Source organism: Pelophylax lessonae, assembly GCF_965119305.1.
Source record: "Pelophylax lessonae genome assembly, chromosome: 2".
Taxonomy (NCBI): domain Eukaryota; kingdom Metazoa; phylum Chordata; class Amphibia; order Anura; family Ranidae; genus Pelophylax; species Pelophylax lessonae.
The window spans coordinates 592,174,759-592,189,868 of record NC_138769.1 but is presented as its reverse complement, the minus strand read 5'-3'; the positions used below and the strand labels follow the sequence as shown (position 1 = coordinate 592,189,868).

General features: G+C 45.5%; 2 protein-coding genes across 2 annotated transcripts in view; one reads left to right on the top strand and one right to left on the bottom strand.

The window, feature by feature from the left end:
- Positions 1-4,435, bottom strand: part of SLC48A1 (solute carrier family 48 member 1) — a 65,756-nt gene extending 61,321 nt beyond the window's left edge. Inside the window, exon 1 of the mRNA XM_082247319.1 lies at positions 4,211-4,435. Within this exon, the coding sequence (XP_082103445.1) occupies positions 4,211-4,343 (133 nt within the window). The 5' untranslated portion in view covers positions 4,344-4,435. The remainder of the gene's footprint in view (positions 1-4,210) is intronic.
- A 375-nt stretch (positions 4,436-4,810) lies between these two features.
- On the top strand, positions 4,811-12,049 carry LOC309546871 (uncharacterized protein; the record flags this gene model as incomplete). Its single annotated transcript, XM_082246566.1, has 2 exons — positions 4,811-5,172; positions 11,170-12,049. Exons 1-2 carry the CDS (start codon positions 4,850-4,852, stop codon positions 12,047-12,049), a joined length of 1,203 nt encoding a protein of 400 aa, XP_082102692.1. The 5' UTR covers positions 4,811-4,849.
- Between the last annotated feature and the right edge of the window lie 3,061 nt (positions 12,050-15,110).

Sequence of the window (15,110 nt, the reverse complement as noted above, 5' to 3'; positions counted from 1 at the left end):
GGATCCATAGGCCGCAAGGACAGGCCCAGGCAGGACAAGGGCACTGGCAGGAGCCCCCACCAGGTACAACCCCCCCCCCCACACAGCTGATTGCCCAGTCCCCGGTGGCGCACCCCCCCGGCCCCAAGCGCCAGCATAGCCCCAGGAGGTGGACCAGACCACCCACACAGCCCCAGCATATGTGGAGGGGGGTAGGAAGGGGGACAGATGAAAGGGGGTGCCTGATGGGGAGAAGAGGAACCCGGGTGGCTGACCGTCACAAGAAGGGGCCCATGTTCACCTTAAAACCCTCCAGGGGGAGATACAGACAGCTACTCACCATATCAGGAACCAGGTTGGCACTGCTGCAGACAGAACCACTCACCACCAAAATGGGGGGCTGTTGGCCAGGAGGAACGCTGCAACTTGGGCTGAGATCCAGGGCTTATGCGAACTGGCGAGGCGTTTAACTCACAGGCCAGCCCCCATCCAGTGGGGCTATATTGCGGCTGACCTAGTGCGGAGCCGAGGTCTGCGCATGCTCGCTGGCCAGACTGGGGTGACCACTGGATCTAGATTATCCAGCCTGTCACCCAGTCAGGCAGTTGATTGCAGATCTCACAAGGAAAACCAGGAGGAAAAAAAGTTCTATCTAAAAAGAAAAAAAAAAAAAAAAAAAAATTGCCAGGACCAGAGATCCCAGGAAGGAACTAGGTCCTTACTCCTGACTAGGCAGAAAAAAAAGACTATGTGCCTATAGCAGAGAGAGGGAGTATACTCCCTGGGACTGCCCATAGGCCTAGTCAGATTATTTTTCTGCCTAGTGTCCTACTCCTGTATGGGGCAGTATAGCCCAATGGTTATGAAGATCAGGAGCTGCATCCGTCAATGAATGAAAGAGAAATGTACCGTATAACACGCACTTTTTCCTCCTAAAAAATGGAGGAAAAAAGCAGCAGTGCGTGTTATACGCCGATATAAAAAAAAAAAAAAAACGGCCAGGAAGCATCGCCGAGAGCAGAAGGGGCGGGCCGGGCCGAGGAGAAGGAAGGATGAGCTGTCATTAGAGCAGAAGGGGGCAGGCCGAGCCGAAGAGAGAACGAGCGAGCGCAGTCATCGGAAGTCCCGCCTATGACAGACGTCACACGTCTCGGCAGAGGAGGCGGGACTTCCGATGACTGCGCTCGCTCGTTCTCCCTTCTCCTCGGCTCGCCCCCTTCTGCTCTTACGGTATGACAGCTCGTCCTTCCTTCTCGGCTCGGCCCGCCCCCTTCTGCTCTTACGGTATGACAGCTCGTCCTCCCTTCTCGGCCCGGCCCGCCCCTTCTGCTCTCGGCGCTGCTTCCCGGTCTTTTTTGAAACAAATGAGGTCAGTTCCATTGGCGCTTGCGATGCTGCATATTTGGACATTGCGCTTGCTAGGCTGCATGTATAGACACTGCTGGTGGGCTGCATGTATGGACACTGCTGGTGGGCTGCATTCATTGACACTGCTGGTGGGCTGCATTCATTGAGGCTGGATATATGGACACTGCTGGTGGGCTGCATATATTGAGGCTGGATATATGGACACTGCTGGTGGGCTGCATTTATGGACACTGCTGATGATGCATTCATGGGCACTGGTGATATCATTTGATTTAAAAAAAAAAAATAAAAATGTTCTGAGTTCAAAGCTGTTTATGTTAAAATTTAAGCTTTTTTCCTGAAATTTCTCTCCAAATATTGGGGTGCGTGTTATACGCCGAAAAATACGGTAATTTTTTTTTTCTTTTTTTACTATACAATCACCAATCAGTATCCATGATTAAAACCACACAAGTCACAATAATCCTGTACGGCACTGGTGACAGTATGTAAAACAAATGTGAAAAAAAGCAAACAAAATTTTTATTTCAATTTCTTCATTTTCCAAAAAAATAGTGACCCAAAAAAAAAAAAAAAAAATACAACTTTAGAAAAACTGGCATGCCTCTTACTAAATACCTTGGTCTACTTTCCAAAAAGGGGTCATTTGGGGGATATTTGTACTGTCCTGGCATTTTAAGGGCCTCTAAAAAAACGAGATCGACAGTCAGTACATCAGGACTGATGAATTTTCAAATTATATATATATATATATATATATATATATATATATATATATATATATATATATATATATATATATATATATATATATATATATATATATATATATATATATATATATATATATATATATATATACACACACACACACACACACACACACACACACACACACACACACACCATAGTTTGTAGACTCCATAACTTTTGCACACACCAATATACATCTATTGGGGGTTTTTCTTACCCAGAACATGTAGCAAAATACATTTTGACCTAAATTTATAAAGAAATTATATGTTTTATGACAAAGTATACATTTTTGGTCTTTTTTCAGTTACACGGAAAAAAAATAAAAATAAAAAGCAGTGGTGATCAAACCAACAGAAAGCTCTATTTGCGGGAAAGAAATGATATAAAATGTCATTAATGTAGTGTTGCATGACTGCACAATTGCCAGTTAAAGTAGCACAGTGCTGAATAGCAAAGAAAAAAAAAATGGCCTTGTCATGAAGGTTGAAAACCTTTCCGGAGGTCCAGTGGTTAAATCAAATTTTTTTCTTTGCGTTGGGCTTTAAGAGTACATAGAATGCCCCAGCATACACAAGAACAGCATGGAAAGAATTTCCCTAGGCACACGCATTACAAGGGGTGCACCCACAGGCACATGCAGCACCCACCTAGCGGGGGGAGGGGAGGGCGCCAACAGACAAACACAACACTCACCGCAAGGGAAGGCTTCCAATGACATGTCTAGCATCCTCCCACAGGGGGAGCGCCGACGGAGCATGCCACACCCACCTATAGTAGCTGTGACTCATCCAGCACCCACATACTTTGGACGCACCCACCTACAGGGAAGGGGGATTTTAACCTCTTTATGACTGCCCGCCGCAGATGTACTGCGGCAGGCAGACGCTCCTGCGTGAATCGCAGTAACTGTATGGCGGTCGCGAGCAGGGAACTAGGGGGTGAGAGCCCCAGTCGGCAGCGGGGAAGCCGGGAAGGGGGACACACCCAAACACATGCAGAACCCACTTACTGCAGGGGGGGGCACCCACAGACACACTTACTGCAGGGGGGGGCACCCACAGACTCACACTTACTGCAGAGGGGGGGCACCCACAGACTCACACACTGCAGAGGGGGGGCACCCACAGACACACACTTACTGCAGGGGGGGGGGGGCACCCACAGACACACACTTACTGCAGGGGGGGGGGGGCACCCACAGACACACACTTACTGCAGGGGGGGGGGGGCACCCACAGACACACACTTACTGCAGGGGGGGGGGGGCACCCACAGACACACACTTACTGCAGGGGGGGGGGGGCACCCACAGACACACACTTACTGCAGGGGGGGGGGGGGCACCCACAGACACACACTTACTGCAGGGGGGGGGGGCACCCACAGACACACACTTACTGCAGGGGGGGGGGGCACCCACAGACACACACTTACTGCAGGGGGGGGGGGCACCCACAGACACACACTTACTGCAGGGGGGGGGGGGCACCCACAGACACACACTTACTGCAGGGGGGGGGGGGGGCACCCACAGACACACACTTACTGCAGGGGGGGGGGGGGCACCCACAGACACACACTTACTGCAGGGAGGGGGGGGCACCCACAGACACACACTTACTGCAGGGGGGGGGGCACCCACAGACACACACTTACTGCAGGGGGGGGGGCACCTACAGACACACACTTACTGCAGGGGGGGGGGGCACCTACAGACACACACTTACTGCAGGGGGGGGGGCACCTACAGACACACACTTTCTGCAGGGGGGGGGCACCTACAGACACACACTTTCTGCAGGGGGGGGGGGGGCACCTACAGACACACACTTTCTGCAGGGGGGGAGGCACCTACAGACACACACTTTCTGCAGGGGGGGGGGCACCCACAGACACACACTTACTGCAGGGGGGCACCCACTTACAAGTGTCCAAGTTTGCTAACCTGCAACAAAGTATTCACACACCTCATAACCTGAGGAGACCCTGTGTGCTCCTCTGAGACCCCCTCTCCTCCCCTCCTCCAAAGACACCCCCTGTGCTCCCAGTAGAATGGATATGACATCATCCCCCCCCCCCTACACCTGCATAGTAACAGTGACCGTACCTGACAGGCCCCCCATAGCCGCAGTCCACGGTTGCTCGAAAGCCACATTCCACACAAGGAACGCCGACAGACCAAACACAGTGCCCACTGAGGCGTAACCGATCCGAACCCAGAGAAGCTTGGTGACCGCCATGGAGCACCGAGAGTGACCACCTCACCGAGCTCCCTCCTCCTCACCACAGTGCGCAAACAACACTGCTCACCCGGGGCTCACAGCGGATTGGAGGAGAGAGCTGTCAACTACGAGGGTAGAGACCTATAGCACGCCTCATGATGGGAGGGACTGAGAAGCCTCATCCAATAAGAAAACAAAATTATGTTCACCAATAGGAGGTGACCTGTGGCACTGGTTACCAAGCAGAGACGGAAATGATTGTATAGTGTATAGAGCAAAGAGGCGTCCCTTCCTGTGTGAGACTCTAGAACGAGGCGTGGAGCGCAGATTAAGAGGAAGTTGGGGGTGGAGCTGTTGCTGCTATTGAAGTCGGCGGAAGCAGAGTGCAGAGGTGCGGGTATTATTTTTCACCTATTAGGCCTCATGCACACAGAGTGTGTGAAAAAGCCTCTCTGAACTAAAGAACTGCTGACAGAGAAGTCCCCTTTCCACATTGAGAGCAGTGCTAGCGGCCTTTCTTCACCATGGATCCCGTTATGAATATAATTGACGAGGCTTTGCTGCTGCTTATATTGAGGAGGATGAGAAGACGGAGACAATTGGAAGAGAAGCGAGCCAGTCAGCAGTACCGGGCACAGCGTTTGTTGTCCCAGCATTCTTCTTCACAGTACTTCGCCACCATGTATGGGGAGCTGCGCAAATATCCCGACAGGTTTTTCAGTTTGACCCGGATGTCTCTGGGAACTTTTGATGACCTTCTTGAACGGCTTCGGCCCAGATTCTCCTGTATGGACACCCAGCTGAGGATGAGTGTGTCACCTGAACAGCATCTCATGGTCACACTCAGGTATGATATTGTGCTAAACATTACTGAAACATAATAGTGTGTGTGTGTGTATATATATATATATATATATATATATATATATATATATATATATAGTGTGTATGTATATATATAATTATGTGTGTGTATATACAGTACAGACCAAAAGTTTGGACACACCTCATTCAAAGAGTTTTCTTTATTTTCATGACTATGAAAATTGTAGAGTCACACTTCAAGAGGTAGTCACCTGAAATGGTCTTCCAACAGTCTTGAAGGAGTTCCCAGAGATGCTTAGCACTTGTTGGCCCTTTTTGCCTTCACTCTGCGGTCCAGCTAACCCCAAACCATCTTGATTGGGTTCAGGTCCAGTGACTGTGGAGGCCAGGTCATCTGGCGCAGCACCCCATCACTCTCCTTCTTGGTCAAATAGCCCTTACTCAGCCTGGAGGTGTGTTTGGGGTCATTGTCCTGTTAAAAAATAAATGATGGTCCAACTAAACGCAAACCGGATGGAATAGCATGCCGCTGCAAGATGCTGTGGTAGCCATGCTGGTTCAGTATACCTTCAATTTTGAATAAATCCAACAGTGTCACCAGCAAAGCACCCCCACACCATCACACCTCCTCCTCCATGCTTCACGGTGGGAACCAGGTATGTAGAGTCCATCCGTTCACCTTTTCTGCGTCGCACAAAGACACGGTGGTTGGAACCAAAGATCTAAAATTTGGACTCATCAGACCAAAGCACAGATTTCCACTGGTCTAATGTCCATTCCTTGTGTTCTTTTGCCCAAACAAGTCTCTTCTGCTTGTTGCCTTTCTTTAGCAGTGGTTTCCTAGCAGATATTCTACAATGAAGGCCTGATTCACACAGTCTCCTCTTAACAGTTGTTCTAGAGATGTGTCTGCTGCTAGAACTCCGTGTGCCATTGACCTGGTCTCTAATCTGAGCTGCTGTTAACCTGCGATTTCTGAGGCTGGTGACTCGGATGAACTTATCCTCCGCAGCAGAGGTGACTCTTGGTCTTCCTTTCCTGGGGCGGTCCGCATGTGAGCCAGTTTCTTTGTAGCGCTTGATGGTTTTTGTGACTGAACTTGGGGACACTTTCAAAGTTTTCCCAATTTTCCGGACTGACTGACCTTCATTTCTTAAAGTAATGATGGCCTCTCGTTTTCCTGTACTTAGCTGCTTTTTTCTTGCCATAATACAAATTCTAACAGTCTATTCCGTAGGACTATCAGCTGTGTATCCACCTGACTTCTGCACAACACAACTGATGGTCCCAACCCCATTTATAAGGCAAGAAATCACACTTATTAAACCTGACAGGGCACACATGTGAAGTGAAAACCATTTCAGGTGACTACCTCTTGAAGTGTGACTCTACAATTTTCATAGTCATGAAAATAAAGAAAACTCTTTGAACGAGAAGGTGTGTCCAATTTTTTGGTCTGTACTAATATATATATATATATATATATATATATATATATATGTGTGTGTGTGTGTGTGTGTGTGTGTATATATATATATAATGTGTGTATGACACACACAGTGTATATATTAGACATCCAAAGACTGCCGCACTTCCATACTTTCAATATAGCTTTTATTTCTTCAAAATAGATACACTATATTACCAAAAGTATTGGGACGCCTGCCTTTACACGCACTTTAACTTTATTGGCATCCCAGTCTTAGTCCATAGGGTTCAATATTGAGTTGAAAACATTGAAGTATTTATTCCTCACTACAGGTAAAAGCTAGGACAGTACAACACGGGAGCATGTAGAGGTTGACGTGTTTCACGATACTGTAGATCGCTTACTCATAACCTCATGGTGTGGTTATGAGTAAGCGATCTACAGTATCGTAAAACGCGTCAACCTCTATGCTCCCGTGTTGTACTGTCCTAGCTTTTACCTGTGGTGAGGGATAAATACTTCAATGTTTTCATCAAGATTTGAGTGCGGTCATTTCTCCTTTTGATTTGGAAGCTTCTGGATGACGGATCCGACTCAAATCAGTCAATATTGTCTCACCTGAGCAGCTTTGCCTTTGCAAGAAATATTCAATATTGAGTTGGCCCACCCTATGCAGCTATAACAGCTTCAACTCTTCTGGGAAGGCTCTCCACAAGGTTTAGGAGTGTTTTTATGGGAATGTTTGACCATTCTTCCAGAAGCCCATTTGTGAGGTCAGGCGCTGATGTTGGACAAGAAGGGCTGGCTCGCAGTCTCCACTCTAATTCATCCCAAAGGTGTTCTATCAGGTTGAGTTCAGGACTCCAGTCAAGTTCCTCCACCCAAACTCGCTCATCCACGTCTTTATGGGCCTTGTTTTGTGCACTGGAGCACAGTCATGTTGGAACAGGAAGGGGTCATCCCCAAACTGTTTCCACAAAGTTGGGAGCATGAAATTGTCCAAAATGTCTTGGTATGCTGATGCCTTAAGATTTCCCTTAACTAGAACTAAGGGGCCAGGCCCAACCCCCGAAAATCAACTTGACTGGCCTGCAGAGTCCTGACCTTAACCCGATAGAGCACCTTTGGGATACATTAGAGCGCAGACTGTGATCCAGGCCTTCTCGTCCAACATCAGTGACTGACCTCCTAAATACACTTCTGGAAGAATGGTCAAACATTCCCATAGACACACTCCTAAACCTTGTGGACAGCCTTCCCAAAAGAGTTGAAGCTGTTATAACTGCAAGGGGGGGGGGGGGCGCAGCTCAATATTGAACCCTTTTAACTAAGACTGGGATGCCATTAAAGTGTGTGTAAAGGCGTCCCAATACTTTTGGTAACGGTGTACATATCCATTGTATACAAAGCCAAAATGGTGTCCCTCCAGTGCAAACTTTTAGACCACATTCTTCCTCAGGCTTGGACCAACGTTTACTACGAATCTAGTTCATTTAAATATATCGGAACCAAGTGCAGCTTATTGCTGTAATAATATAACCAATTAACATAAGCCGCATGTGGTTCTGATGTCTTTAAAAGAGATGTAGAGATGTATGGCTTTATGTTTTTTTTCCCCAATTATACTTACCTAGGTGGATGCAGCATCTGTCCCCCGATGCCTCTGCACTGAGAACTGAGCAATCGAACACCCGCCGTTTGCTCGGTTCTGACAGCTCCCCAAGCAGAGAGCTGCTGTCAGTCAGCAGCGCTCTTCTCTGCCTCCTCCTTGCTCACTGGAGCACTGGGCTGTGGAGGGGCAGGGAGCAGCTGGCTCAGGCACCTGGCAGATCCCTACTTCTTCCATTGTCGTTTTGACACAATGCCTGGACCGACGTCTGTGACATCAGCAGAGAGCAGACTTCAGCCCGCTTTCTGCTGAAAATGGGTCGCAGGAGTGCAAAATGAACTGCACTCCTGTGATCCATATGAGATGTACAGCCTGCAGCCTTTTGGGACACGTCCACAGGTACTAGAAAGCTGCGGGACCATTCTCAAAGCGCTGCTCGCGCGTGCGCAGTGTGAAGCTGCAAGCAGTCACAGCCTTCTTCCCAAAGTAAACATGTCGGGGCCTGGGCCTGATAACTGCTGAATAGCTGGCTCAGGTGAGGACACTGCTGGGTCCCTGGACAGGTAAGTTTCCTATTAAAAGTAAGTAGCTACAGAATTTGTAGTTGCTGACTTTAGGATGAAGAACTGCTTCAAATTTAATTAGATTGAAATGAACAAAATATAGTAGTAAAAGAGATGCATTCATGGATGTATACAAAATAATCAGGAGTCCTCCAATCCTGGAGAGATAATGATTAAAAGGAACTAGAGAGCCCCGATCTGGACACCAAGGTGGCAAGATACTGGCTACTCCAAGTAAAAATAAATGGATGTGTTGAGGGGGACTCCTGACAGGTGAGCACAAAGTCATTAATCACATATCAACCACATATTTGACAATTCCAAAGATAATTTTATTAAATTGTAAAAACAGTTTAAAAGAATTCCTCATCTTAACAATACAACATCTCGATAGTAGTCTCAACCAGACAACGGGACTGGTCTAATGCGTTTCGCCCTTAGGCGGGCTTTCTCAAAGACCACATTGAGCCCCAGGTAGACAATCTATAAATGATGTTGAACAATGATGCTGGAGGGCCAAGAGATCCGGTGATCGATCATACACATGACTCCATACCCACGATCATACACATGACTCCATACCCATCCTCATAGGGTAAAGGCAGGAGGGGCAAAGAGCCCACAGATATCGAGAGTTGGGGCTAACCCGAAGGGCAAGGTGTCGAGTCCGGCACTCTCCCGAGACCACTGTTAGCCAAATGTGCCAAGTGATCAAAAAGAGGATCCAAAATGTGGACCCTGCATAAATATGCTAGTATGGATACCAAGCTCTCAACAAGTCGGCCGAGTCAGGACTCCACGATACCCTCCCGCTACACAAGCGGAGGCCAACATTTTCTATGGGACACTATGCTACAAAATACTCCCACAAATGTGGGCTATTGATTGCAACCATGATTTGTTAATTTGCACACACAAAGTATTTTTCCTAACAAATTCATTTAAGACCTTGTTGCAAAAATGAATACACCCCAATGAAAGTCTTAGGAGCAAAACTAAATTTTAGACAAAATCCTAATTAACAAGAATTCAACTACAGGTGAGTTGAATTATTCATTAAACAGGTGTATAGCAGACAGTTTTTTATAAAAGGGTGTTAATAAAGAAAACCTCTTTTATGTTGTCCGCAATGGCACCACATGGAAGGGAAATGTCACAAGGCCTGAGAAAAAAATTATTTATTTACTCAAGAAAGGTGAAGACTACAAGAAGATCAGCTAAGCTTTACTTATCAGTCAGCATTCTGTAGCAAAAGTGATACAAAAAATTTAACAAAGATGAAACTGCGACCATTTCACAGAGATGTCCAGGCTGTCCATGGAGATTAACACCTTGACGGGAGCATCTTCTGATGAGAAGGGTTGAAGAAAATATGCATGCAAGTTGGCTAAAGAAGTAGAAAGCCAAACTGGGGTGGTTGTTTTCCTGTGGCACAATTCAGCGTACACTGCAGAGGAATGGCATGCATGGGCGTTGTCCATAAAGGAAGCCTCTCCTAAAGCCCATGCACAAAAAAAGTCCATTTAGAATTTCCCAGGGCCCATGCTGAAAAAGAAGACTACTGGGACTCTACTCTGAAGTGATGAGACCAAGTTAAATGTTTTTTTAAAACGGATGTCTTCAAAATGTATGGAATCGCAAAAGTGAGGAGTACAAAGTCAAATGCATGGTGCCTACAGTGAAACATGGTGGTGGCAGTGTCCTTCTGTGGTGCTGCATGAGTACTGCTGGTGTCGGGGAGCTGCATTTCATTGACCGTATCATAAATTCAGATGTACTGCTCTATATTATAAGAGATGCTACCATAACTCTGTGCCCTTGGTCATTGTGCACATTTCCAACATGACAATAATCCAAAACACACATTTAAGGCCACTGTTGCTTTTCTGAAAAAGAATAGGGTGAAAGGGATTCAGTGGTCAAGTATGTCTCCTGATCTAAACCCAATCAAACACCTATGGAGAATTCGGAAGAGACAAGTTGGGTGTCGCTCTCCATCCAGCACCCAGGCTCTAAAAGAGGTCATTCTTGAAGAATGAAAAGATAGATGTTGCAGTATGTCGCACCTTGTTCATTCCATGCCTTGAAGACAATGGTGATGTCCTCCTTACAAATCATGGAGGACATACAAAATTACCAGGTGTTGTAGTCTTTGTTGTGGGGTGCATTCATTTTTGCATCAACTAATTTGCATAAAACTGCAGCTTTTGTAATCCAAGTTATATTATTACCTTACTTTAATTTAACGAGCTAAACAAATGTTCTATAAAACTTAGTTTTGTCAAAATTTTGGATATTGTTCATTGAAATCTTGATTTAAAAATCTTAAATTTTCAAAAGGCGTGTACTCATTTATGCTTAAGTGTCCTTTTTTTTTTTTTTTTATGGTAATTTTGAAATATTTTTTTTCTCTTCTAGGTTTCTGGCAACAGGGCAAAGTTTTGCCTCTCTCCACCGCTATTTCCTAATGGATGTGAGCACAGTGGCAAAGGTAACCCGCCAAACTTGCTTAGCACTATGGGAGGAGTTGCGTCATGCTGTGATGCCTCGGCTAACAGAGGATATGTGGGAAGTGTTGGCAGATGAATTTTGGGAGAAAACTCAGTTTCCCAACTGCATTGGAGCCCTTGACGGAAGACATGTTCTGGTGAAAATGCCACCAAATTCTGGTTCTAAGCTTTCCAATGACAAGGAATCCTTTTCTATTGTCCTATTAGGATTGGTTGACTCCTACCATCGTTTCATATCTGTTGATGTGGGAGCTTATGGGAGTCAAGGAGATTCCAAAATCTTCAAAGAGTCTGTGATGGGGCGCCGGCTGTATGAGGGACATCTCAGGATTCCCCCAAGGAGGCCTCTTCCATTAACAACGGAGCCAAGTCTGCCACTTGTTATCCTAGCAAATGAGGCATTTGGGCTTGCAGAGAACTTAATTCGGCCTTACAGTGGACATGAACTTAGCCACAAAGAGAAAATATTCAACTACCGACTGAGCCGTGCCCATCGAGTTGTGAAGTGTGCATTTGGAGTCTGTATTACTAAGTGGCGTGTACTCCTTTCCTCCATACAATTGGATGTGGAAAACGCAATAAAAGTGGTGCTAGCTTGCTGTGTGCTACATAATCTCCTAATTGAAAAGGAGAGTGGTTCCTTTGTATCTGCATCCCCACATCCTGCACAGGATGTTAAGTTTATGGACTCATGCCCCAGCTCAGATGTTGTGAACATTCGAAATCAATTTGCTGATTTCTTTGTTTCCCCAGATGGGGAAGTGTCTTGGCAAGATGATCATGTGTAAAATTTCTCTTTGGAGCAGTTGCCTTTCGATATTTCTTTACTGTCTTTGTGCTTAAAAAATAAAGAATATCTTTTTTTTGTTATCGGAATTAAGTATTTTATAATTTTTGTGTTTTATGCCCCTTTCACACTAGGGGACCGATAAGGTCCGCCTTTTTTTTTTTTTTTTAAGGTGCGCCTGATTGGACACTCCAGTCTCATCTATGAATCGGCTGGTGTCAATTGATGCCCGCTGATATCCAATCCTTTCCGCTAAAAACAGACGGATGCAAATCCATTCCCCATCCAGATAGCAGTCAGGTGTAAATGGACAGGTGGCCTGTTTACATCCGACCACCCATAGAGGAGATTGGCTCTGCCTGTGTTCACTCTACATAAGCGGAGTGGACATGGACCAGTCATCCGCCTGCTCAGCAGACAGATTCTCCTTTTGAGCAGGCGGTTTCCCAGCAGAGCCTGCCCCATGTGTAAGGGGGTCCTATTGTTCTCTTTTTATTGCAGCACCATTGTCTGTCCTTCCTTTTTCTCCATTCTCCAAAAATACATTCATTACCCCACACAGATAAAAAAGAAAAGTGAGCCTTTATACAGAGCATAATGCTGCATTCTAGAGTGCCTGGGCCCTGGTATAATGTTGTGAAGTAGAATTGCACTTATGCTTTAACCTGTTCAGCTGCACCTGCGCATTCTGGAAACGTGAAAATGTGAGTCGCGCCTGCTGTGCCGTTACCTGTTAATGGCACCCCAAATGCGGCTAGGAAACGTCAGAAAAAGTCCTGGAGCTACTTTAGGCACAGTTGTCGTGAGTAGGGCAGCCCGTTCAGGTCCTATTCACATCTACATATGCTTGGCACGTGTGCATTATTGCACGCGTTCCCAGAACAGGCGTGACGTTTGCGATGCCATTCTCAATAGCACTCCAAATGCATGCATTCCAAGAACATGTGTCATGCTTGTGATGGCATTCTCAATAGCACTTCAAATGGAGTTAGGAAACATGCCCTTTGTCCTACAACACCAGGATCAGTAAAAAATGTACACACTGCAATGTAGCAAGATGCTCCATAAGTTGCTTTGCCATGTTTGTCACGCATAGGGCAGCCCAATCATGTGATTGGGTTGCCCTATGCAGAAACGCAGGAGTGAATGGGGCCTCTAATGGGATGCCCAATGCTGTTCCATGAAAAATGCAACAAGCATGTGTGAATAAGGCCTAATTCATATTCCTTTATGCAAGGGCTCATGCACACAGAGCTAAAAAAAAAAAAATGCATTTTTTTTAAATTAGTAAAATGACAATCAAGTAATTCCTGGAATACCAATGGCCTTGCCCTACTTTCTATCTCATGCTCTTTAGCTGTACATTCTCTCTGTCTGCTATGTGCTGTTCTGAATTGGTGAAGGACTTAGTCCAAACCTGTTGACTGCCACTGTGGAGCTGTACCGAGAAGTTTTGGACCTTTTCCCCATATATGTGGACCACATTGCTCGCAAAAATGCATGGTAGGATATATCCCACGAACTGACATTGGACTAGAATAGACTTGGTAGAAGGAGGAAGGCAGTGTTGTCCAATGCAAAGACCAGGCAGTGTGCCTTATGCCCTATTGCACTCTGATGTACTGCAGTGCCTGGAGATGAACAAAAGTTCATTTTGTAACATTTCAATAAAGTTAAAGCACAACTCTGGGCAACTTAAAAAGTTAAAGTCACCTTTACCAGAAAAGTGCCTATGAAGGTAAGGCACATCTTTAGTTAAAAACAACAAAACGAGCTATTAATGTTTCCTTTTTTTTTTTTTTATTTTTTTTTTTTTTAAGCTATAGACACAGAATGATATTTTATTCGGCTTTATGCAGCCCAGCTCAGTGCAGTGCCTAACATCTCACTGAGCTAAATAAACATACACCCTGTCCTCCTTCTTCTTCTTTTTTTTTTTTTTTTTTTTTTTTTCTTTCAGTGCATACCGACCTGCTGGTAATGTTGAACTTGCAGATGAGCACTGATGTCCTGAACTGATCTCTAGCTGAACTCCAAACTTGAATTTTATTCTAGGGAGCTGCGGGGCCAGGTCATCCCCACACCTCAGCTTACGTATCAAAGAGGTAGGGCAAGAATGACCTGGCCCATAGCTCATTGAAGAGAAAAAAAAAAAAAGCACAAGCTCAAGGTTTGGCTAGAGATGAGTTCAGAGGACATTTAAGCTCATCTCTAGTTGAAGTGGAAAAATATGGGGTGAAAAACATATTGGGGCACATCGTCTTGTCCCCATGCTGGGCAACGCAGCCTAATAGAGCTAGTGTGAATAGACCCTTAAAGTTTTTTGTAATGCCAAAATATCTTTTTAATTTTGGATAAAGATGAACCCACTCTTCAGCCCTCACCCCCCCTCCCCCCTCAAGTAGAATATTTACCTTCCTTCGCATTCCAGCCATCTTTACTGTGTTGCCTTGCTAGGCACCACACAGCCTTTGCAATGAAAACATTGTAGCTTGGTAGTTTTTCTGCACATAGGCTCCATTGCAGCCTTTTCTATTACTATAGATGAGTTGTACTCTTGGTGGCATCCAGTTTAGTACAGCTCCTCCATCGTAATAAATAGAGACCCAGCATGTGAAGGAAGAGCAGACGGTTAGAAGGTTTTCCCTGTGCAGTGCTCATGGGGGGTGGGGTTAAATAAAGAACCGCTTTGCTAAAGGGATTGTTGTCTTTTAAAACCAGTCAATTTCTTTTTTTTGATAGCTCTGCCATGTTTGGGAGATTTCCCTTTACGTCTTGTTCCTTGGTTGCAACAGAAGACATTCCTCCTTAAGACAGTTGTCACTGGAATAAGTGATCCCCGTTGGAATATTTAATGTCATCTTTTTTTTTTTTTTTGAAAATCTTTTTATTGGTATAAAACAGAGAAAACCAACAACACAATACAATAAAACAAAATCAACATAGGTGCATTCAGTCAATTACATGGCACAGAAAAGGTAAACACAACACTGCCATTCACAATACTACTGCGTAGGTATACAGCGTTCACAACCAGCATATCCAAAGAAAAAGAGGGAAAA